Source organism: Embiotoca jacksoni, unplaced genomic scaffold (assembly GCF_022577435.1).
Source record: "Embiotoca jacksoni isolate LCO1_2020_lvr unplaced genomic scaffold, fEmbJac1.0.p SCAF_1, whole genome shotgun sequence".
NCBI classification, from domain to species: Eukaryota; Metazoa; Chordata; class Actinopteri; family Embiotocidae; genus Embiotoca; species Embiotoca jacksoni.
In genome coordinates, this window is record NW_027185229.1 from 7,653,714 (window position 1) to 7,677,741 (window position 24,028).

Genomic DNA, 24,028 nt, shown 5'->3' on the forward strand with positions numbered 1-24,028 from the left:
TCAAAGAAGGAAACTGGAAGTTTAACTGCCTCTCTACTTTTCCTTAGATGACTGAAATTTTTTGAAGCTTAAGAAGGATGGTAGCATGCTGAGAACTGAGAGGAGATGGTGACAGGAAAGATATGTTCAGTGTCTAACAGAGGAACGGTGAAGGGAGATTCAAACAAATCTCTTGTAACAGTGGTGCATCTATGTGTTTTGTGTGTGTGTGTGTGTGTGTGTGTGTGTGTGTGTGTGTGTGTGTGTGTGTGTGTGTGTGTGTGTGTGTGTGTGTGTGTGTGTTTGTTTGTTTGTTTGTGTGGACGCTTGTGTGCTTATGTGCTTGTGTGCAGAAGGAAAGAAAGTGATTTTGATGAATGTGTCCTGACGGATGGTGTAACCCCCCTAAGCCTGCCTCGACTTCCTCTCCAGCTCTCCTGTCATGGCTGAATATCGAGGTCAAACCACCTTTCATGTGTTCCACACTGCAAGGGCACAACACTGAGAACAACGAAGCACTGCGTACCCTGGGAATGCAGCTGCTTTCCTTTATTTCACTCATTTAATCGCCAATTTCTTCAAAAAAAGTTGAAATAAAATTTTTTTAAATAATCTTCGACATATTCCAGTTTTAGTGAATTTAGATTACCAACAGGTGCATGCAAAACTTTTGGTCTCACAGAATTCTGAAATGATGACCTCCCCCATTAATTATACCCTCAATACGAGCCCAATTTGAAAAACAACAAAACAATGTTAAAGTGTGCAGGCCCTTTAAGTTTGACCTTAATTGCACCAGTGGCATCTGTGATCTGTAGTTTAATCACAGTCAGACGAGTTGTCATTAAGATATTGCCCATGTTTCAAGTCTGACAGACAGAACTTGATCCTGCGGTCGGCCCCCTCATGTCCTCTCTCATCTTTCATCCCGTGGGGGAAACACCGATCAGCAACAGGACGGAGGTGGGAGGTGTTAACAGTGAAGCGCAACCTTAGGGCTTCAGTTAACAGGTTTTCTTCTCGATGTCATTTAATCTCATGCCCCTGGCAGCTGTGTGAATTTTCCCTTGAACGTGGGAAAATAACAGATTGTCTTAGTTTCTGAAAAATGTGTCGAGGGAGACGCTTTACAGAAGAACAGCCGTGTCATTTATAGTTACGGCCAATTTACATGTCTGCGTCTATTACATTTCCCTCATTACATTTCCTAATTGCAATGTCTGAGTTTTAGGCTTGTATGGATATTTTCAGCATTTTAATTCAATGCTGTCAAATATGGTTTAAACTTCTGTCATGTCACCAAAACTCGAAATGTATTTCCATTTCCATGCTACTTCATAGGCCTACTAATGAAGTATAAAGTAGCATGAAATACAATATATACTAATATACTAACTATTTACTAATATATACAAATATATAGATAACTGAATGTGCAATTTTGACATGCAAGTACTGTACCTTGTAATGCGTATTTACATTTCCTGCTATTTTATACCTCTCCTCACTGCATTTCAGAGGCTAATATTGTACTTTTTACTTGTACATTTAAATGCTTTATAATAGAAGCATATTATAAACTCAGATGTTCATGCAGTACAGTAGACTGGCGTAGTTTAAACAACATGACAGTATATAAAATAATTAAAATGAGGTTCTCTTCAACAGCTGCCGCAGTAAAATGCTGTTTATTATTGCATCCACATGGAGAAGTTCCCGGGCCAGCGGCCTTTCTGTGTGGAGTTTGCATGTTCTCCCTGTGCCTGTGTGGGTTTTCTCCTGGTACTCCAGCTTCCTCTCACTATCTAAAAACATGCATGTCAGGTTAATTGGTGATTCTACAAAATTGCCCTTAGGTGTGAATGAGAGCGTGAGTGGTCTTTGCTTCTGTCTGTCTATATGTGTTGGCACTGTGATGGACTGGCGACCTGTCCAGGTTCAAATCTGCTGTCTAAACAAACCTGAGTGCAGTTCGACTGCTGTCAGTTTGGTCACAGATCTAGGGACAGAAGCAGCCTCTGATTTTTTTTTAATTTGTATTATTATTCTCAAACTTGTTACCTTGAAGTGACATCACACACAGAAGCACATATACTTTTTGCTGAATTTATGCAGCTCCTTCTGGAAATACAAAAGGCTCCAACTTGTTATTCCTGTGCTGAAGCAGGCTATATACCAACACATATAAACAGACATGAATGTGTGAAATTGGCGGCGTATCTATTTAGGTGGCCCATACAAGCGCTCAGTAATTTTTCCACCACTGTTTGCGTACATCATGGGTCCCCATGGAAACCTGGGATCTGAGAAAAGTGCAGAGAAAGTTTTAAAAATTGCAAATTGAGTTATGTTGGTGACAGTTATCTTCTCTATCTATCTATTTATTGCTGTAAATGGCTTCCTTATGTGCAGACTGAATATTTGTCTGTGGTGTAAAAAAAACTGTGCACAGGCTTTTTTGTTGTTCTGTACAGTTATAATAAGCATCGTGTTGCTCTCAGGCAGGGATTGCATTGTTAATCCTGCCCTTTACACAAACTGATTCATCCAGCTTGTTACTAATGTACACCTTTAAAAAGAAAAAAAGCTTTAAACCTGATGGGTGAAGTAGTCAGAAGCCAGAAATCCATCTCGGACAAATGATGGGATTAGAAAACATAAATTGAGATTAATGTATTCATTTACATATATTCAAATGTAAAAAGGTTCTGTCTGTTCACTCAGTGATGAAACAGTGATGGGATTTGTACACAATGGGTTTTTGTTTTTGTTGGAAGAAAGACTGAACTAACATGCTGTTGGCACTTCAACAAAAATGCTGCAGCTCAGGTATTGTGTTATGTCACTGGCTTTGAGTATTGGTGGGATTCCACACAAGGTATTGATATTGGTTCAAAGAAGGAAAAAAAAAAAAACAGGTGTGAATGCTGGCCAATAATAGACATCGCCTCGAAAACCAAAGCTGCTACCTCAGGGTGTGATTTACTTCCAATGTTCTCTCTTTTTATTACTTTACTTACACAACTGTGTCACTCTTATCTGCAGGATTCAAACCTCTGTGTCTGGCTGAGGAAATATATAAATCTGAGCCTGTGAAGGACAGGTCTGAGTGCCCTGATGGAGCCGCACCCCATCAGATGTGAGTAACCAAAAAGTCCCCTATTTTGGGGACCTGCATTTCCTGTCATCCCCCTCACTCTCTGTTTCTCTGCCAACACTTCCTGTCACTCTCTGCTGTCGAAATGTACATCGCAGGCAGAATACAAAAAAGAGGTGGGTTTGCATATACGTTTAAAATGAAAGTTAAAAAACCTGCAAAGTTTGTTTACTTGTAAAATCTGGTTGTGAACATACCAGCGCACTCTGTTCCTCTCAGCATGACGGCATTTTATTAGACAAATGATGACACACGTCACTGTTTTAAAGGACAGCAGTATACATTCAGATCAGGTCATCTGTACAGTACAAAGATAAGAGAGGTGTGGGAGAGGTGATCTATGACATCCAGTTGTGTTGGCCTGGTGGCCTCACGTGTGTGTAGACTTTCCATAGCAACTATTCCTTGAGGTGACACTGTAGCCTTATAATGTCTGAGTTATTTAATCACTTCTTGAAGTCTTTGGTCATTTAGGACAGCCTTGATTATTTCTTCTTTTTTTTCATACAGTAAGCTTTGACTGGTTGATAAAGCAGAACCATTACATTTGTTTTGGCCTCAATGAGAAACAAAAGATCACAGAAAGTGTAACCGTTTTTATAGTTAAATGCTTCTGCTCATTTTTAGTTGCAATTTTTTGCTCACTCCATGTCTTTAGAGCATTAGATTGTGCACTTTTGCACCAAGTTTTACTCCTTCAAGGCCGGTGGCTATTTACTGCAAGTCTAAATCAAAGGGAGTCATAGACCGTGCGGTGAAGAGCAAGTGTGCTGGAGGAGTCACTCAGGTATGTGCAGTGGCGAAACCCTTTAATTAATTTTGGCATCATTTAACTTCAACTCACATTCCTTTCGTGTCTCAAAACTCTTCTGTTAAATAAACTATAAGGCGCTGAAATGACTGCATTTGACTATCTTGCTCACACTGTCTGTAAGGCTGCCCTCAGTTTTCATACTCAGTGGAAAGGCGGGCACTGGATACACATGAGGTTTTTAAGCAGCAAAGAGTTTCCTTTATGAAAACTCTGATTTTTTTACAAACATTTTCCACCCAAGTGGATGGACACTGACACTGATGCTCCAAGTAAAGCCTTTGAGTAAACAACAACTTCAGCAACACTGAACCTTTGAACAAAGGAACACAGACTTCACTTGTCATGTAAATAAACACCTACACATTACTTTTTTCAGAACAGGACAACATTATCACATCTCATTTGACAAAGTGGTGGCAGAGGGGCCTAGTGGCTACAGAGACGTGCGCCCTGCGGTAGTCTCCATCAGCAGGTCATTATAAGCCCTGCACCCCCTGCAGGGCCGCTGTTCAGTAGTTCAAAGAACCCTGACCTATGTGCTCCCTGTGGAGAGGAGCTTCTGGGACAAAGGAGCTGAATGAACAATGACATTTATCAATACATCCAATTAAGCACGGGGAGACACTAAGTGTGGAATCAATGTAATCCATTGGGTGTGAATGGTGACAGCCTGTCAAGACTGATGTCTGCCTCGCAGTCCTCCAAGTCACAAACAGAGTCAGTGGCGTTTTCATTGTTGTGAGAAAACTGTGAAATCCTGTCAAAAGTCTCCTCATGCTCAATACATTCAACCACGTTGGGGATCATGTTGACATAAGCGTTTGCGATTTCCTTGTGGATGAGGGTATCTTGGTTATAAGAGACCAGCTCGTTGCTGATGTTAACAGTTTCCACGGGTGTGTTGGAACAGAAATTGCGACAGCCCAAGAGGCTGGCGAAGGCCTTCCTAAACTCTGCGTTGAACGCGTAAATGATGGGATTCAGGGAGGAGTTGGTCCAGCCGAACCACACGAAGACGTCAAAGGTCGTCTCGCTGACGCACGGCAGACCTGCGTCCCGGTCTGTTGCTGGCCTGTCGCAGAACGGGACCATACAGTTTAGAACGAAGAAAGGTAACCAGCAACACACAAAGACACCCATAATCACCGACAGCGTTTTGAACACTTTGGTTTCCCGTTTAATCGACGTCTTCAAGGTGTTGTGGTGTTGGCACTCTATTCTGTTGGTCCTGCAACTTTGCGCGTGCTCCGCCGCTCTCTCCAGGGACGCTATTCTTCTAATTTGTATTTGTGCAATCCGATATATTCTGGTGTATGTTACAATCATAATCGCCACGGGAATATAGAAACTTATCAATGAGGAGGATATAGCATACTCTCTGCTCAGGCTGGAGTCGCAGTTTTCCTCTACCTGCCGACTCGTGGAGGAGTTGTGCGCCCCAGCCATGTCGTCAGCGCTGGCTTTGTGCCAGTTTAGCTGGACCGGTATGAATGAAATGAGCACAGACAACGTCCAAGTTATACTAATCATAACAAAGGCAACTCGCTGGGTCATTTTCCTCTCGTAGCGGAAGGGGCTCGAAATGGCCCAGTATCTATCCACGCTGATAACGCAGAGGTTGAGGATGGAGGCAGTGGAACACATAATATCAAAAGCGACCCAAACATTACAGAAAGTGCCAAACGGCCAATACCCAGCTACTTCTGCCACAGCTTTCCAGGGCATTACCAGGACGGCCACGAATAAATCCGATAGAGCCAAGGAGACGACGAAAATGTTGGTCACTTTGGTCCGCAGGTGCCGAAAGCGCAGCACCGCGGAGCACACCAAAATGTTCCCCAGCAGGGTCCATAGGATGAGCAGGGACAGCAGACAGCCCGTCACCGTACGCACCACCATGTCCTTCCTCCCGTCGCTTGTTGCCTCCGTTTCGGTGCTGTTCCACATATTCTCTCCAAGGGGTGCCGGCACAGAGTCTATCTCCTGCACCGATGAGAGATACTTTGCTGGGTTCTCCATTTGCCTCTTCAGGTAAAACTGCATTCCATTGCTCTTTGCGCCGGGACGGGCTCAGTTATCAGCCGGTCGCCGTAATGTCCCCGGTGACCCGCTCGGCTGGCACTCTGATGTTGAGTGCAAAACAGACGGGAAGAGAGAATTGAGTGCGTTAAAACTGAGCCGAGCGACGTGCCAGGTGCGCTGAGGGGCTGAAAAGCAGTACGCAGTGGCGAGCGCATGTTGCAATGTTGTCGGTACGGTCGTCTGACCTGGCTGCCTCTGTGAATCTCTGTCCAAGATATCCTGAGTGCGGTCTGGTAGAGGAGGTAGTCCCTACCCTGCAGCTTTAACACACACTAACTTAACCAGGGCTGGGCGCATACACCACCACTTCCCCTTGGTGCGTGGTGTTGCACACAACAGTGCACTGCGTTAGGAAAGAGGGGAGAGAAAGCCTTCAGTAATTTGAAGGTTTTCGTTGGTGCATACTCCAAAATTCGCGAAATTAAACACTTAAAATGAGCCGAGAGCTGTCTTCCAGCAGTGGCATATTCCCTGATGTGGTGTTACCAACGTGCATTTAGGATCTATTGTGGGTTGTAGACTCACCCAGCTATTTGACACAATGCAGGAATCAAGTGGAGGTTCTGTAGGAGTAAAACTGTGCCTGACATGCAGAAGTGACACTAACAGAGCTGTCCATGGTGCTGAACAAGCAGTTTGAGGCATATTGTATTTCATAGACCCTTCAAAAACAGAAACTCCTATCTGTCTATCTATCTGTTTGTCTGTCTATCTGTCTGTCTGTATGTCTCACAAAACTACTTCAGGACTGTTTTATTGCCCGGAAGAAGGAATGAGCGCGGGTTTGACTCATACTTTTATTACCAGCGCCATCATCTACCACATGTACCCCTTATACCAACCCTCAAACGCTCCGAACAGATCTCCAGACTGATAGGAACACCGCAGGTTGTTTGCCCTCCATCGACCGACTGTAGGTCGTAGCTCACCCACTTTTCAGAGCCTACACAGGTGTCACATTCACACTCTCAGCGGCAAGTTAAAGGGGCAGCTCCGCGCGTTCTGCGTCGCTGTGGCTGTGCAGGCAGCAGCATCAGCAGCAGTTTCCGGTTTTGAAACGTCATGGATATTTTTAGATGTGTCTGCGTGCCTGTCAAATCGTTGTGACACTACGTTAAAATAATCCCCCGACGACCGATGCCAAATTCTCTGGAGTAGCTTCACCCATAATCCCATGTCAGGGGGCAACCTGTGTCAGACACAACGTTTAGTTCTTTACGCACAGATGTCACCACAGCCGGTGAATAAAAATGGAAAATCTGCTGCTAAATTTCAAATAATTAATATTAATCATTCAAAATGTCACAGCGGTATGTTTTTTTCGGTTATATTTTAACTTTATTAGTAGTAGTAATAGTAATAGTAGTAGTAGTAGTAGTAGTAGTAGTAGTAGTAGTTTGTTCTTGTTTTTGTTCTGTGGCTAAAGGTTTTATGTGTTAAAATGTATTTGTATGATTTTAGAAAGTATTTTGTAAGAAGCACGTATTTAAAAAAGATATCGTGCCGCAGTAATTCTACCGAGGCCAGTAGTGCAGGAGCTTTTGGAGTGCCCTCAAGTCTTTAAAACATAAATATGTGGCGCCATCCTGTGGAGCAAAGGTCTACTACAAATGCAGGCTATTCAGAAGTGAACAGAGAGTCTCATTAGCAAGTATCATTAGAGGAGATAACTTGTGAGATACAAAATGTCCTGTATATAAAAAAAAAAGAAAATGAAAACTATTCTTTATTTCAATGGATAAATTCATCACTATTGTACACACAATTTCTTATCAGCACCATTTATTTGGAATTTCACAAAATCATATCACAGTGTCTAAATGATTTCGATCAGCATTACAGTATTTACAAAGATGATCATAATATTGCAATCTGAAAAACAAAATAAACACAAGGATTTTATCACAACTTGGCACATATTGAGAACACATACAGAGGATAGCACCAGGTTGAGAACCTGCTGGACGTCTGACTGAAACTATACATTGATTTGATATAAACTTGTACAGTACAACTATCTATCTGTGCTTTATATATATTTTTAAAAAAAAATAAACAAGTGTTGTCACAGACTGTGATGGTTTTTGATGCTGGTCCTTCAGGTGTAAACATCAGTCTCCGGTGCAACATAATTGATATTGGTGTAAATCTGGCAATGTCCTGATACATGTTGACATGCATGAATTCAGTGTTATCATGGGAGAAAAAGGAACACAGTTTGTTACAATTCTTATCTCACCTTGCCATTTTCAATATAGAAAATGCTACCCAGCAAAATCCAAGTTATATAAGTTTCCATCAGCTCAACAGACAGAGAATCCGCATGCAAGAGGACACAGATGAACCTTGAATGATGGAGACCCAAGTTCTGAGAACTAAAGTCCAACATAAAGATGATTTAACATATAGTGCTAATATTGTCACTGGCCTTGTAGCTCCACTAATGTACTTGAACTACTAAGAGAAGTAAATGAGAACCTTATCCATATACAGTATGCACATTTTAAAAAGGCAGATAAAATATGGGTCAAGTGGTACATCAGTGTACTTGTGGCTTTGTTAAATACAGTACTATTACCTTATTAGATAAAGAGACTAACAGGTGTTTCAGTGGCTTCACTGTCGTATTTTCAGAAATGGTAATCAAGTCAGTACTCTACTCTATACTTTCAGTCACTCACATGAAACAGTACAATATCTTCATCTCTGATAAAACATATAGGCCTCTATTGTACATAATCCACCAGTTAGAAAACCTACTGAAATGTGACTACAGAACAAAGAGTACAGAGGGCTCTTTCTAAATTCATGAGACAAGGATTCTTTTCATCACCATCTTTAATAATCCTCACGCTATACAAGGTAATTCTTCAAAGAACGCAGGCTAATAGATTCCTCATCCTCTGTAATCCCCACACTGAGGGAGCAACATTTTGTTTGTCTCCACGGCTTGCTTTCAAGTCTGTCAGAGTGTGACCCAGACTGCCTCCTGAACGGTTGACCTGCGCTGTGAGACACTCTTGGGAGCTGGTGGTGACAAGTGTTCCTGTGCATGTTATCTGGCATAGTCAGTCAGCTGCTATTCTGTCAGACTCGGCGGAAAACCTCGAACAGGGAGGCAACAGAGTGCATGCGGTAGAAAAGGTTCAAAGGAATGGCGAAATTGAGAACTGTGGTCCATATGCTGAAGCCAAAAGTCTCCTGTTCCAGCCCGTTGTCGTATTGTGGCCTGCAGCCAAAGGCAGGAAGGATCCACAGCTGAAAGAACGAAAGAAAGAAACTTAATTAGTTGAACCTGAAGTCACTGATTTTCAGCCACTTGGGGGCAGTACAACAAGCTGTAAACACAGCATTGACATTTCACTACTGAATGAAGTTGTGGCTAACATCCAGCAGAGATGGTGCAACATTAGCATTCTTTTGGAGTTGTGTTTGGTAATTACATCTAATATTCTTTCTTCTTTTAGCTACGGTTTGGTTTCAGGCAGTTCTATGGGAAATACCCCTTTCTTCAGTGACTTAATGCTACACTATATTCACCCAATAGTGACTAACTTTGTCTGCCTGTTGTTTGATTTCAGGCAGGTAGTGTTTTGTGTAATTTAGAGGTTTATAATTGGAAACAACACTGACTAAGCTGAAAGATGCTAAAACACTTCGTAGGACTGAGGGGAACTAAAAAAATGTGATGGAAGTTTTCTTTGGGTTTTTCACTATCATTATTTGATCCATTGTTATTACAAAATTATGGATAAAAGCATCTTGAAAAAAATCAGATGTTTCTGCTTCTGGTAAAAAAATATGTTTAGAAAAAACCTCAACATTAACTTGAAATTTAGATAATTATTTTTTCAGGTATGCCTTTAGGTAATTATGCACCAACTAACTGCAGCTCCCATGCCTATTTGCACCTATATCCACCAAATTTGGTAGACATGAGCATCATACCTAGAGCTACAGAAAACTCTCTTGTCATCAAATTGTTTGAAATCGTTGATTGCCTTCTATATGAATTGCATTCATTCATGTTTAATTACTTTCATTTTGAATCATCAGTAACTCTTCAAACACTCACCGAAATGTTGCACATTATCAGTAAAACGGCGATGTTCTTCAGGATCTGCCTCTTTATATTTGGGGGCTCCACCACTTTGTTTCCCACTGGCAGCGGCACCTCAGAATGTTTCCGTGGACACCTGAACACCTGTCCACTCTCCTCCTGTTCGTTCTCCATGGTGGCACAGGCCTGGTCCGGATTCTCATAAGCTTGGTTGATGATGCCGTTGTACGGTGGAGCCAGAGAGGAAGTCACGGAGAAAATTTCTGGAGTGGCTGGTAACTCTGGGTCCTCCCTCTCTCCGTTCTCTTGCTGGCGATAAAGGGACTCTATGATGAAGAGGTTCTGGACGTACTTCTCCAACACAATGAGCAGAGAGTAGATGAGGTTGGTCCAGCGGTAAGGAGGGCTGCTGTGGGTACTTAACACAGCCACTATGCTGCACCATGACATGAACCAGGAGCCAATCGAAGATCCAAACAGCAGCTCTGTGTCCAACTGTCTCGACGGGTTCTTGGAGGTGTCCAGCGGCATGTGGTTGGCTCGGTATATGAGTAGACCTGACGCGCCGGCAATGCACATGACCACCAGCATGACAATGCCGTAAATGTAGAACATGGAAATAGCCGACTGACGTATTTTGAGGGAGTCCTCTACATGGGTAATGTAGACCACCAGTATCCCGATAGTGCTGGCCAGTGCAAGGAGACCCAGGATGGGGCCCAAGGTCAAGCCCTGGGTTTTGGTAGCCAGCCTTTTCCGGTTTGTAGAGAGGTCAATGGTGCGTCCGATGTTCTTCCACATGACGAAAAGCAAGGCGGAGACAAAGATGTGGTACTCGATGTTAAAGGGGTAGAGATAGTAGAGGCTGCTGGAGAACATGGAGCACGTACTGGTGGTGCAGTTACAGTCCGGCTCTGAATGCTCTGAAAAACAAATGTTTTTCAAAATATGTGCAAATGTGTTGAGATATATGAATAATAATTATGACACTAACCATAAAAACAATTCTTACAACGCTGTACATTAGCACTATTTTTAGGACAACAACCAAATCACACACATCTATCAGGACATAATACTGGCAGGAAAAGTTTTACATTCTGTAATGATTAGAGTCAACACAAGTATATAATAGAATAAATAAACAGTGCATATTTAATAGACTAATGATCTAATCTGACAGGTTTAACTAATTTACACACTCAACATCAAACACGTTGCTATTTAGAGCACAAGTCAAAGAGTAACATACTACACTTAGACAGCATTGAATGTGTCTGGGCCTATCTGATCAGATTATAACTATTAAAAACAGTAGGGTGTTCCCCATAAATTGGGCCCTAACTATGAAAGTTTTGAAAAAAGGTGGGAAGCAAAATTCAACTACTGAACAATGCAATCCTATTTATACAATTATACACCATCTCTTCTAGAAACTGTTTATTGCAATTAGCATCAGACATGTCTTTGCAGTAATATATACTAAAGCCAGAAAAAAAACTTGATTTCTAAGATTACATTGAACAAACAAAAGATGCTACTTATTTTAAAAGGTTAAGCCTCTTAACCGTTGTGGGCTACCTGTTTGGCCACTTCTCCATTGACCTTATTTAAAATATTTCTTGATTTGTAATGCAAATTCCAGTATTTTTTTAAGCGGTGCGCCTATAAATCATTTTTATAATATCTGTTGCACTTTGTTTTTTAATAAAGATAATGGCCAACTTAATGCAGCACAACACTCCAATATAACTTCCTAAATTGCCCCTTGGTGGTCGGTATTCATTAGCCATATTGTATTAATTTGATATTTTGCTCATTAACTGAACCGGCATGCATCTTGAATTTTGAATGCACTTTTCATAATTACTCACTCCTTCTAAAGTCAACCACAACACACTGTGGTTATGATGTTGCCCTCTCGAGATCATCTTAACAAAACCCTGCCGGGTGCCCCCCCCTCAATTCACCTCCCACTGGCCCTCACTCCCAAGGGCCACCATTATGGTCCTGCACCCTTTAATTAAAATGGGAACAACAGTCAGGGTGCAGCCAGCCTCACAGTCAGCCGGATATGAGGAGGAGCAGCCGAACCCCCCAACCCTAGGCTTAGATGTATCAGTTACTGTAATCGCAGCACCCTTGGGACTAAGCAGCCTGGGGACAAAGCCGTCTGAGGTCAAGCGGGGGGTTGCCAAAGACGGTGATGGTGGCTGAAGTGTGGGGAAAGGGCCGGGGAGGGGGCCTCAGCGCCAGCAACACTGCGTGTCTCCTGAAACCTAATAGAGAGACATTCGACACAAACAAGACCCGCTGGGCGGCCGAGCTAACCTCCCTTCCCCTCGCAAACCCTCCTCTCTTTCCTTTTTCTTTCATCCATTGAAGCGAGCTCTCAAGTGGACTATTGTACTTTTCTTCTAGGAGCAAGCTAGCAATCGACCCTCAGCCCTTACCTATAGTGAGGTTTCCGTAGCCCAGGGCAGAGAGTCTTCTCTTATGGTTGTTCAAGAAGTGCTCGGCCTCTGACATCACACCGTTGCACCACAGGAGGAGGTTGGTAAAGACCGCGTGGATTACACCAAATCTGAGGAGACAAACAGTTGAAAACAAGTTGGATATGCAGTCATCTGATAGCATGCAAAAGTGTCAGGATTCACTTATATCGATGTGCATGTTTGGAGATTTAATGTTTTACACATTGTTTAGTTGCTAGTCAGAAGTTTTCATGGTGATGGTATCAAAGCTATTTAATATTTATGAAAAATTAAGTATTGTTAAATGATAATAGTAATAACAACACATTTCACATACCTCTCAAATGTCTCAAAGCTCTTGATGACATCTTTGATGTGAAACCAGAGAAAGTGCACCTGAAGAAAATCCCAAAATAAGTCACAAAAGCTTAAAAAGCTTGAAGACAAACCACAGTTTATAAGGGAAATATTTATAGTAAAGGGACTTAAACAACTAATTAGTATTAATTAGTTGTTTAAGTCCCTTTACTATAAATATTTCCCTTGTCAGTTACACTCAAATAACATGGACAATGATAAGATTATATTGTTGCAGCAACTCTGTACTTGCCTTAACAACAAAGAGCACATTATTCAAAGACCTTAAGTGGCGCGCAGGAGGGGAAAAAGACACGGTTTCTAACGCTGCTGCACTTTTTTGAAATTAAACTGGGGTTGTAAACTTACCTGTGCTATGGTGTGAGTTGCATGGATGACAGGATATACCCCGAGCACAGCCGACACACACGACTGATAGCCAACATAATACCCGATTCGGAAAGCGTCCATAATCAGTGAAAGGAGTGCAAGGAGAGTCAAACCACCTGGCAAGAAAAAGAAACAAAGAGCAGGTTATTAATTGTACCAATTAAAGGAAATAATTCAAACGTTTCATCGGCTAAACAAATTAATTTTCAGGTTCTCTTGGAGTTGCTAAATAAAAACACTTTGATCTACTAACGATTATGGCTTTGGATGGTGACATGCTTAAAGAAATAAAGCGCTGTATTTTACAAACAAATTAAAAGCATATCATGCGTATTTTAGGCATTTTCTTCGGTAATCTCACCAACTCACCTCTTATCCAGCATGTTGTGGCGTGGACATCTTTCTCAGTCCGCGTGTTCTTCTGCCTGTCCCGCACCAGGATGTACCACATCATCCAGATCAGCTGGAGGATCATGAGGCAGGTGGCAAAGGCCAGCAGGTGCTCTTCCTTGACAGAGGGATCATGGTGCGCAATGGCCAGCATCAGCGCCGCCCCGATCAGCAGTAAATTGGTCCCGTACTGACCGCTGAGGATCTCCGCGTTCTTCCTCGGGTACTCCCGTGACAAAGTGAGTTTAAGTTTGGTGAAAATCTTCTTGTCGTGCTCGGAGCTGGACGACGACGAGGAACTATGGCAATACTTGTTCAAACACATAATATCCAGGCCGCTGTGTTCCACCATGGTGGGAGTCATGTGTAAAAACCGCAGTGCTGAGAGAAGAGTAAAGTCAAAGCCGTGCGCTATAAGTGCATTTGAGGGAGGCCAGGTGCGTAACCTGTTTCTACAAGGTGGGGATTCAGACGGATAGGTACCGTGCCAAGCATGCATTCAATCTTCAAGGTCCGGCTCAGTGGTCACGCACAGTTTCAATGTCCAGCCTTGCTGAGGATGGGCTTGATAGATGCCATTGTCATCTTGTAACCCTGAAACTGAAATATCTGGTCGTGTAATAGGCTCGCTGAGTCACTGAAAATAGGAGATTGCGTTTCAGTCTGTGGTGAACCCAGACCCTTGTCCTCTTGAAACTCCCATATGTTTCAAAGAAATAGTTGAACTTGCTGTGCCAACCATTCAATGCGTAAAGAAGCAAACTTTCCAAGTCCAGGGTTATCCTCAATAACAAAAAAAGGGAGCTTCGCCCAAATCCAGCTCTTCAGTGCAGCTGCCAGACAGTCTTTCCAAGTCTGCTGAAATCCTTTCAGGGTGGCTATCGGGTGTTAAGCGTACATGCTTGGATGAGATGAAAGAGAAGATGCCATTTCACAAACCTGCGATTTTCGCAAACTGCATGGAGGTGACCTGGTGTGACAGTGCATCAAATCCAAGTGTCACCGACTTAAGTCCTCATGTCACCACTTGAGGGGAAGGTGTAGAGGTTAAAAACTTTACCTTCAAGTTGGGGGGGAAAAGAGAAGAATCAAATTTCAGTGGTCAAATTCATAATGGCTTTTTGTGAATGGATGTCGAGAGGAGACCATGACCATCGGCACAGAGACCTCTTATGGACATGACCATTTAATCTCCTTCTCACCACGAGCGGATGTGCCCAATCAGCATAACAATAGGAGGACTGCTCAAAGTAGATTGAGAGCTGGTTGATATGGTGTGACGGGGCAGTATTGTATTAAGGACCATTTAAACATTAACATCTCATTAAAAAAAAAAAAGTAACTTCTATTTTTTAAACTATCTCTTTAAAAACGTAGACACAACTGGTGAACTGGTTCATAATAGCATCCACTTTAGGAGCTTGTTCACATCCTCAGTCTTAAAAACATGTTTTAAAACATTTTTAAACGGCACAGTGGTGCAGTGGTTAGCATTGTCGCCTCACAGCAAAAAGGCTCCGGGTTCAAATCCGGTCCTGGGCCTTTCTGTGCGGAGTTTGCGTGTTCTCCCTGTGCTTGCGTGGGTTCTCTCCGGGTGCTCCGGCTTCCTCCCAACATCCAAAAACATGCACCTCTCCAGCTCCTCCTGTCCACATGCCTAAGTGCATTGAGCAAGACACTGAACCCTAAATTGCTCCCGATGGTGTACCATCGGTATGTTGTAAGTCGCTTTGGATAAAAGCGTCAGCTTAATGTAAAGAAACACCTCACTGACAGGTTAAGGGTAAATGCTCCTCACACGGAAATCTGGTTGTTTAATAGCGCGGAAAATAAATGACAATTCGTTTGACTCTTAACTTTGAACAGATGTCATGTTGTTTTGATATCAATTTCCGAAACATTAGGCTACTTTGATCCATTTAAATATCAGCTCCACAAAACTACAACCAACAGTGATGCAACACTTACATAGTTTATTTTGCGCCGCTGTGGATTGTGCATAAACATGTGATTTTTGATTAACAGTAGACGAGAAATAACCTCCAAAAAAACCCCTCTGTCTGTCTTTTGCCATGATGAAAGACTCATTAACCAATAGCGAGTAATTCTTCGCAATAACGTCACAACTGAAAGGATGGTCAAATTACGCCCCATTTCAACACCATGCGCTATTGATTTCTCGTTCATTGATACCAGCACGATAAAACAAAGAGTAAGACCTATTCATTATCAGCACACCATAATTGGTTTAATTGATTACATCTGACCAGTATGATTGAATTTGTAAGTGCTTAAGTTTGCACTCCAGGAACATCACAACAACACATCGAATTGACTCTGAGTGCCTGTGTGGGAGCAAATCAATAGCAATGTGATTCACTGTAAAAAGCTTTAATTAGATAAATTAAAGATCAATTAAAGATAAAAGATCAAGCTGAGGTTCTTGAACGAGGCTAGTGGGCTACAGCTACTTTACACTGAATTGATAAGTTGTTGGAGATTTGAGAAACCCAATAATAATTGTATGAATTATGATGCAATATCATGGGTTAAAGCACACAAGAAAATGAATAAATTTAGCTCTACTTAGATTAGATACAAGAGCCAATAACAAAACGTATTAAATGATATAACACACTGAAAGATGCCAAACAAACAAAGAAACAGCATCATTCCTACCTTTGACATGTACTCAAGTACATTTTCTTGAGAAATATGTGCTTTCACGTGAGGAACATTTAAAATCCAGGACTTGGAGTGATGTAGTATTTATTGTGTATGGTAAAAAAAATCTTAATCCCCTACTTTGTCCTCTGCTGACATGACCTTTGCATATATAGTAAACAAACCCGATGAATAAATCATTATGAAGGTTAACTTTTTCTAATGTATTTCTTAAGTTTTCTACGTGCAAATTCTAAAATGAACATGTGTACCATCAACATCTCTCTTAGGTTGTAAAAAAACTGAATAGTATAAGATTAACAAAGGGTTGTTCATTTGTATTAGCGTTTTTCTGGTGTATAAATCGGTGAGTCTATTATATTTAGGTTAAATGTATTGTCAAGAATAATAGGACAGGTGAAAGGAAAAAAAAAAAAAACTTAAGTACCAATTTGGTCACCTGTGTTGGCCCTAATCTTGGTTTTAAGCAAGTTTTAGTTAGTCTCACTTGTTTGTATTGTGCGCTGCTGTATTTATCTATCTTGTTGCTATAACTGCCTTAAGAAAGTGCAACATTCACTGAAATTAGTCAAAAAAAAGTTTATTGAAGAAAAAAATACATTGTATAGTAGCAGACTTCTTTACATTCGTCAAACATTAGTCACATTAAAATCAGTTCTTGGACGCAGACCTATTGGTGACGTGTGAGAGTTCCAGAAGGAGTTGGTAGCTGTGGGAAAAGCATTGCCACCCCATGTCTGGTGTTTGGTCCTAGATAGTGGAGACAGAAGGACAGCATCAGAGGACGGTGATGGAGCTGATTGATGAGAACTTTAAATTGAAGTTGTGGTGGGGCCAGGGAGCCACTGGAGGCTCTTAAAAACAGAGCTGATGACACAACAGTGACCCAATAGTGCCGACCTGCCAGAGCCAAAACCACCAATACGAGCTGTCAACTGCCGTGTTGTCCCAGTGAGTGAGTCTGATATTTACTGATATTTATACTATATATATATATATATATATACCTTCCACAGTTTTGAATCAAATTGAATGCAATTCAAAACAAAGACATTTTGTGTAAATTAAAATCATCATAGCAGTTAAAAACAAAGAAACAGCATCATTCCTACCTTTGACATTTATCCAAGCAAAGAGATGATCATGACCACGCCCATGAACTGAGTAAATAGGATGAGTGGAGTGAAGAAGGACCACACTGGCCACAATGCAATGTTAAAGCTGCAGAAGAAACATTGACAAGCACATCAGTAATGCTCAGCTTTTTTTTAAAAATATGAATGGCATGCAGGTGCCCCTACATGTTGTTAAAGTCGCTGCACAGCAAGAATGTGAGAGAATAAATAGATGGTCCATCCTTAAATATTCTGCTCATATACTGCTAACAGAACAAGCATTTAGAAGTGGTGAGAAGCTTACAAACACACAAGTTTGCACATTCGAAGAAGCTCAACTTGGCACTCTTCATTGGGCAGCATCCAAATTTACAATCTGTTTGCATTTGACAACTTCCCACTCTCCTCTAAACAGTGTCTCCATTCAGCCATGTAAACAAGACCAGTTCATATGAAAGCCGATTCATCATTTAAACAGGGCGGATTAGTAGAGCACAGGACAAAGAAAGCTAAGTGGCCTGTTAATCAACGTAACCATTAAGACTAGGGAGGCTGTAGCTCAGTTGGTAGAGCTGGGTTGCACACTAATCAGAAGGTTGGTGGTTCAATCCCCAGCTCCTCCTGTCCTAAGCTTAAGTGTCCTTGAGTAAGACACTGAACCCTAAAATTGCTCCTGATGTTGTACCATCGGTGTGTTGTAAGTCGCTTTGGATAAAAGCGTCAGCTAAATGTAATGTAAAAGACTTGAGATGTAAGAGATCAAATATACAACAGGAATAATTCATCAGTTCAGAAACTAACAAGGCAATTTTAATTTGCATTTTTTTTTTTAAGTGATAAAGCCATTAGCAGTCATGATTCCTGCCTTCAACTCATCATCAGCCACAGACAATCCTATAGCCATATAATGAATAGTGGCAGCTATAATTTAGGTTAATATACACACCTATTTAGAGGTGACTCTTACCTGATCCGTCTGTCATGATCTTCACTGATACACAAAGAATGGATGGAGTGTAAATAATACATCTTTTTAAGCTAAAGAGTTTGGCTGGTGCAATATATCAGACCAGCAAATATTCTTTATACTGTACATTGTCAATGACAAGTCAAGTATTTACATCTTATTTATGCCTGAGATAAACAAAGTAAAAGCATGAGGCAATTTAGTGTGAGCGATCTTTGTAAGAACATAAGAAAAACATATATTTCACAAATTTTTAAGTGAGTTTTAAACATTACATGGCCTTTGTTTAGGTATTGCTAATTACATATTAAAGTGAGAGAGATGTAAATCAGCTGCAGCCTGTACTCGTCCATGGGGTTCTTAAAAGACACTTATTAAGGCAATCTAACCTGGGTGAGGTACAATTGAGCTTTAAAATAGTTTTTTTCCAGGACTGATTATCAGTGACCATTTTTGTGTCAGACCTCTATGAATGGTATGTATTAACATCTGGTAACAGGGAATCTGTCACTCAAAACAAAATGCTATTATTGACAGATTATTTGTGAATCATACTTCACCGTTGCAGACAGTTTCATTCTCTGCGTGGAAGACAGAATTAGATTCTCCCATAGAAAAGCTCAAGGAGGGGGCTGGGCATTGGTAAAGAGGCGGAGCAGTAAACCAGGTGCACCTCTTCAAGCAGTTAGTACTCACTTTTCTCTTGTAAAATTGAATTTGCTAGGTCAAAACCTTGTATGTGTCTGGACCGTGTATAAAACACTGGAAGGCTTTTGATCAGAAACTAATGCAGGAAGTCTCAGTAATCGGCCAATCAATGGTGTAACTTTGTTACTCAGTCACTTAATCAGTGACGGACATTTGTGTTTAAACGGCTGAACCTGCAGTCCAGTCAGAAATGCAGTTTGAAAACATGTCTGCTAAAAGAAAATCTTATTTTGGCACCTCTTGGCCAAGTTATTTTTTTTCCTTCAGAGTGTGGTATTAGCATTTTTTGCCCCTTATGGCTGCAGGGATGTTTATTATTATGCTAGAATATGGACAGAAGCAATAAGAGACTTGAAAAAGCTTTCAGCCTCTGTTGAATGAAAACCTTTATTGCCTTTTATTAAAGAAGGGCTCTGGAAAGTTTGCTGATTGATGTCTCCTTTTTCTGCAAGTGTGTTTGTGCTACAGCCATACATAAAAAGTTCAGGCATTTTCAGTGGTTAGCCCATAAAAACTGAAAGTCAGTAGCATGATCAAGAAAATAGACAGGATTGTAATGCTTAGTGCAATATTGGCATGCAGTAGTGGGATGTTTCGGGCAACTTCAGCGACAACTACATTACTTTCGAAAAATCAACCTCTCATCTCTCTTTTCCTTTCCCCCACAAAAATTAAGTAGAGTTTATTGGACATTTACTTGGACATCAGAAAATGCTGTTGGTGGGACATTGAGAAAGACTACATTCACTAACTATTCACAGAAAGACAGATGTATCAGAGATACAGAAATCTACTTCTACACTTTATTTGATGAAAACAGTGTTGTAGTTTATATGTAATTACATACTATAGGGATAGTCAATTTGTTTATTTCTGTTTTACCTGCATGATGCAGCAATGAAGGCTGCAGTGGTGATGGGAGGGATGGCAGGGTACTCTAGGTCATAGTGTTCGATGCCTCTGAACCACTCCAGGTACACGATGCAAAACATGGCCAGAGACAAACAGATCCCCAGTAGTATCAGACCGACATTGAACCACCAACTGCAAATAAAAAAAATATTTAAAAAATAAAATGGGGGGGGGGGGGAGTTATATGAGGTACATTAATACCACAGCTAAAGGCAGTCTATTCAAATACACATCATGCTATCAGCAAAGTTACTAGTAATGCCACTGAAAATGAAAACACCATTTTGTGTGTCTGTGTGTGTACGGTGACCAAGCATCTTTCGTGGCAACAACGCTTTCCAAGAATAGTGTTTATTGTTTATAAGTTATTTACAGGGAATATATTGATGTCTCTTTACTGGACAGATCATAGCAATCTAATACTTCTACGATGTTTTCCCAACTTTATCGCATATCTCACAGTAGCCATGCCCTAAATCTGAATCAATTTGCTACATATTGCTCTTGATTTGCTTCTGTCTGTTTATAACATAGGAAATAGAGAATGTGTGAACAAGAGTGTGTCTCTGACCCAGTTCACACCCAGCACTAACATGCATCTCAGGAGATCCGATCACAAGTGGGCAGCTCTAAGTACATCAGTTAACACCTGTCATTTAACGCCACCCCCACATAAATATCCGGTAACCACTTGTGATCAGATCTCCATTCTCTGGTCTGTATGCAAAATAAACACACACATCTCAATGCATCTCGGGTGCATTCACACGTGTACTTAAAGAATGGATCACCCAAGACGCATTTTAATGCCAGGTGTGAACAGTACCTCCTTCAAAGCTCATTCACCTTTTGATATCATCATTTTCCATAATGTTGCGGAGGAAATCCACGTAGTAGGTCACTACTATAGATGCCACGATCCAGAAAATGGAGTGTTTATTAATGGGAGGGAGTGGTTTGGCATCTTTTCCCTCCTGACCTGAAAGATAATAGAAAAGTAAGAGTTTCAACTCGTGTCAAATTCAAAGGTCCACATTTACATGTTTCCAGTGTTTTATTTGCAGTCTTGATATCCATGACAAGATTATTTTGAGGCTTTAAATACTAAAAATCATTTTAACAGTTTTTCACCTCCTCTCTAAAGCTTCTTTCTGAAGCTCTACCAAGAACAGGCTCTTTGGTGGCTGTCTTTGAGGTGCAGTGATATTAATGACCCTCTCTCATAATTGGCTAAATCTTTTCTGAGTGACGCACGCCCAGGCCAATCACAGGTTTTCTTCGGTTTTGTAGCTTGCTAGCTCCACGACAGAACGACTGCTTGGTGTTTTCTTCCTGATAGATTGGACAGTGGGTCTTGCTGAGGGCGGACATATGACATGAGCATAAGTTTTGTGACATCACAAACACACAGAAGTCCAAACAGCACAGTTGCTGAAAATGGGCTGTTAGCATTTCCCTGTGGTTTTAACAATTTCACAGAATTGATTTTGCATTTGGACCTGCTATATTATCAGAAAAGACAAGGTAACCTGAATTGATGCTATATACGGGAATTTACTGAAAATTAAACTTAATAATCCTTGACAATTCAAAGATTTGACGACAGTTACAGTATTTTACCATTAATTATATGCTCAGACATTTGGCAAAACTAGTAAGGTTCAGCACTTAACACACAGTAAATGAAAACTCAGAAAGGGTATGGTATAGAATTTTCTACCAAATATGAGATTTGTCTTGCCTTAACAGAATGTGCTAAATCGCTGCCTTTCAGATTTAAGCAGCTTTTGAGGAGAAACTGATAGGTTTCTTTGAGATAATCTTGCTTCTCAGGGAGCTATTAATCGCTATAATTTACTGGCTGATTAAACGTATCAGAACCTGTAGTTGGCTGCTGAAGTGGTTCAGCATGCTGGTCTACTCTGTGCAGAGTTCACGATGAACTCGACGCCCTGGACAAGTAGCTGGCATACATCTTTAACCTGATGGTACTTGTTTTTTTTATAGGGCATTGACAACACAACAATAAATCATCTTGACAGAAGGCCCACTGATAGTATGCATGTATGTGATTGATAAAAAATAAAAAATAATAAAAAAAAGCTCTACAAATGTTTGGTTGTATTACAGTTATCAGTTTACACTGGCAGAGACATGTCTTGGACTGGCAGCAGTCTCGGAGTAGGGTTTCCCTGTATTATGTTGCTGAGCTGACACAGCGTTTGTTCACAGTCAAAACAATCAAGAATTGCTGGGTTTCTGCCAGTGAGGGCCTCGAAGTTGGACAATTGTCCACTGTACAATCTCTACAACTGTGCCTACAACACAGCATTAGATTAAACCTGATGTAGTCCCAATTACCGCGCGTTCTGCTACATTTTAAAAGGCTCAGCGATTCATCAGCTGTCGCTTTGTGGAGGAAAAGTTGTTGAAAAACTAGATAGCAAGTGTACAAAAGTTAGCTGCTTTGATAACAATAATGTTTGCTCGGGTTAGCAGCATTCGTGGTGTTAAACGAGTACAGCTTGTTGTTATTCAACACGTACAGGGACGCACTACAGCAGACCTTTGTTTATGACGTCCAGTTTTAATGTTTTTGTCAGAAAACCTCGAATAAAATTGGCTAATGAAGCATTTTTTTTTTAAGCTTACTCTTTTTATCTTCGTCAGCCGACGTCGTTGTTTGCATAAGTAACTCCGCATCTCTCTTAAACCGATTCCGCAACGTTGCAAGCTCACTGTCGTTAAGCATTGTTGATTTGACCATAAACTACATTAGCTCTAAAAGCTAACCGGTCATTAGAAGGCACTTCCTCGTCGACACCGAGTCGCTTTTTTATGACGCGTTTGAAACAAGACAATTGTAGTTTTTCTTTTAGAAATGACCGAGTTCAACAAATCCCAAGTAATTACAAAATAAAGAAATAATACATTAATAAAAAAGTAATCAATGACCATATTTCAACCTTTAACTTAAAAGTTATCAAAACATATTGACTTATAAAAGAACACAAGTAAAATATTAAAACACAATGTAATTTACCATGTCATTTTCAAGTGCCGTCATCATTTCAAAGGTTAGTTTGAAATAATCCCAATCTTTTTACTTCCTTAATAAGAATATCCCCTAGCCCGTTCTTTTTTGTTTTTTGTTTTTGTTTTACAAAATGAACAAAAACACAGCAAAACAGTGACATTTTTGGTAGTTAATAATGTGAATGAATATCAAACAAAATCTAAACCAGACTCCAAACTTAGCTGAACTAACACTAACATTTAATTTTGAATTAAGTATTGCTAATAAGCTTGTTTACTAGTGCAGAATATTACATTGCATACTTTTTGTCCATCTTGTTTTTTTTTATTGTATTTTTGTTGTCTGTGCAAATAAATAGACTAAACTGAAGTGTGATGGCCACAATGTTTTTCTCCATATAAAACCCAGCTGAGAGCAATTCATTTAGGAGCAAACTCAAGAACTTCTAAAGCGTGTCTTGTGTACATCCTCTTTAAAGACCATCCTAACAAAAAGAGTATCAACCTCACTGGACCATCTGGATGAAAAGGGTAACTGAGAATATTTGCATAAAAAAAGTCTGACAGGGTGCATTTGCTGCCATAACGTTGTTAGCAGAATGCATAGTAGCTGCCTTTATTCCAAAGCTCATCTTGAGTGTATACCTTTACATAGCGCTGGCAAGAATCTGACACTGCTGATACCGTTGTCCTACTTCTGAACTCGCTGAATTAAAAACTTTCAAAGACCCAAAGACAGGGCATGTACGGCAAAAAAAGGTGAATACTTTATGGTTGATTGCTACCACTTATTCTTATTGAGGAAAACAGGTAAAGTTGCCCACTTTTGCCAATTTACCTGTATCTGCTAGATCATCATTGTGATTCAACACGTACAGGGTGCAGTGCTAAAGAAGAGTCCT

At 40.8% G+C, this 24,028-nt stretch overlaps 3 protein-coding genes across 4 annotated transcripts; all 3 read right to left on the bottom strand.

Annotated features, from left to right (window-relative positions):
* Positions 1-3,366: 3,366 nt before the first annotated feature.
* Positions 3,367-6,287, bottom strand: drd5a (dopamine receptor D5a). The gene has a single exon (XM_069145147.1). The coding sequence runs from the start codon at positions 5,991-5,993 to the stop codon at positions 4,587-4,589; it is 1,407 nt and encodes a 468-aa protein (XP_069001248.1). The 5' UTR covers positions 5,994-6,287; the 3' UTR covers positions 3,367-4,586.
* Positions 6,288-7,811: 1,524 nt separating this feature from the next.
* otop1 (otopetrin 1) lies at positions 7,812-14,913 on the bottom strand. Its single transcript, XM_069145015.1, has 6 exons — positions 13,683-14,913; positions 13,293-13,429; positions 12,904-12,962; positions 12,546-12,676; positions 10,108-11,015; positions 7,812-9,290 (listed from the first exon to the last, which is right to left on the bottom strand). Exons 1-6 carry the CDS (start codon positions 14,200-14,202, stop codon positions 9,120-9,122), a joined length of 1,926 nt encoding a protein of 641 aa, XP_069001116.1. The 5' UTR covers positions 14,203-14,913; the 3' UTR covers positions 7,812-9,119.
* A 2,039-nt stretch (positions 14,914-16,952) lies between these two features.
* Positions 16,953-22,907, bottom strand: tmem128 (transmembrane protein 128). Of its 2 annotated transcripts, XM_069145278.1 has the most exons (6): positions 22,743-22,907; positions 20,937-21,069; positions 20,061-20,222; positions 18,471-18,494; positions 17,501-17,609; positions 16,953-17,138 (listed from the first exon to the last, which is right to left on the bottom strand). In XM_069145278.1, the coding sequence occupies exons 1-5, from the start codon at positions 22,855-22,857 to the stop codon at positions 17,510-17,512; spliced, it is 534 nt and encodes a 177-aa protein (XP_069001379.1). In that variant the 5' UTR covers positions 22,858-22,907; the 3' UTR covers positions 16,953-17,138; positions 17,501-17,509. The 2 variants fall into 2 exon arrangements, with proteins under 2 accessions (XP_069001379.1, XP_069001455.1); XM_069145354.1 differs by lacking the exon at positions 18,471-18,494.
* Between the last annotated feature and the right edge of the window lie 1,121 nt (positions 22,908-24,028).

Bases quoted from the DNA above. Each gene is read 5' to 3' on its own strand.
- drd5a (XM_069145147.1), bottom strand. From the start codon at position 5,993: ATGCAGTTTTACCTGAAGAGGCAAATGGAGAACCCAGCAAAGTATCTC.
- otop1 (XM_069145015.1), bottom strand. From the start codon at position 14,202: ATGCATGCTTGGCACGGTACCTATCCGTCTGAATCCCCACCTTGTAGA. The intron at 13,430-13,682 runs GTGAGTTGGTGA...TTTTCTTGCCAG, and splicing joins CACAACATGCTGGATAAGAG to GTGGTTTGACTCTCCTTGCA. The intron at 9,291-10,107 runs GTGAGTGTTTGA...TCGTTCTTTCAG, and splicing joins TGATAATGTGCAACATTTCG to CTGTGGATCCTTCCTGCCTT.
- tmem128 (XM_069145278.1), bottom strand. From the start codon at position 22,857: ATGGTCAAATCAACAATGCTTAACGACAGTGAGCTTGCAACGTTGCGG. The intron at 21,070-22,742 runs GTAAGCTTAAAA...ATTATCTTTCAG, and splicing joins GGCTGACGAAGATAAAAAGA to GTCAGGAGGGAAAAGATGCC. The intron at 18,495-20,060 runs GTAAAACAGAAA...TTTGTGTATCAG, and splicing joins TTCATTGCTGCATCATGCAG to TGAAGATCATGACAGACGGA.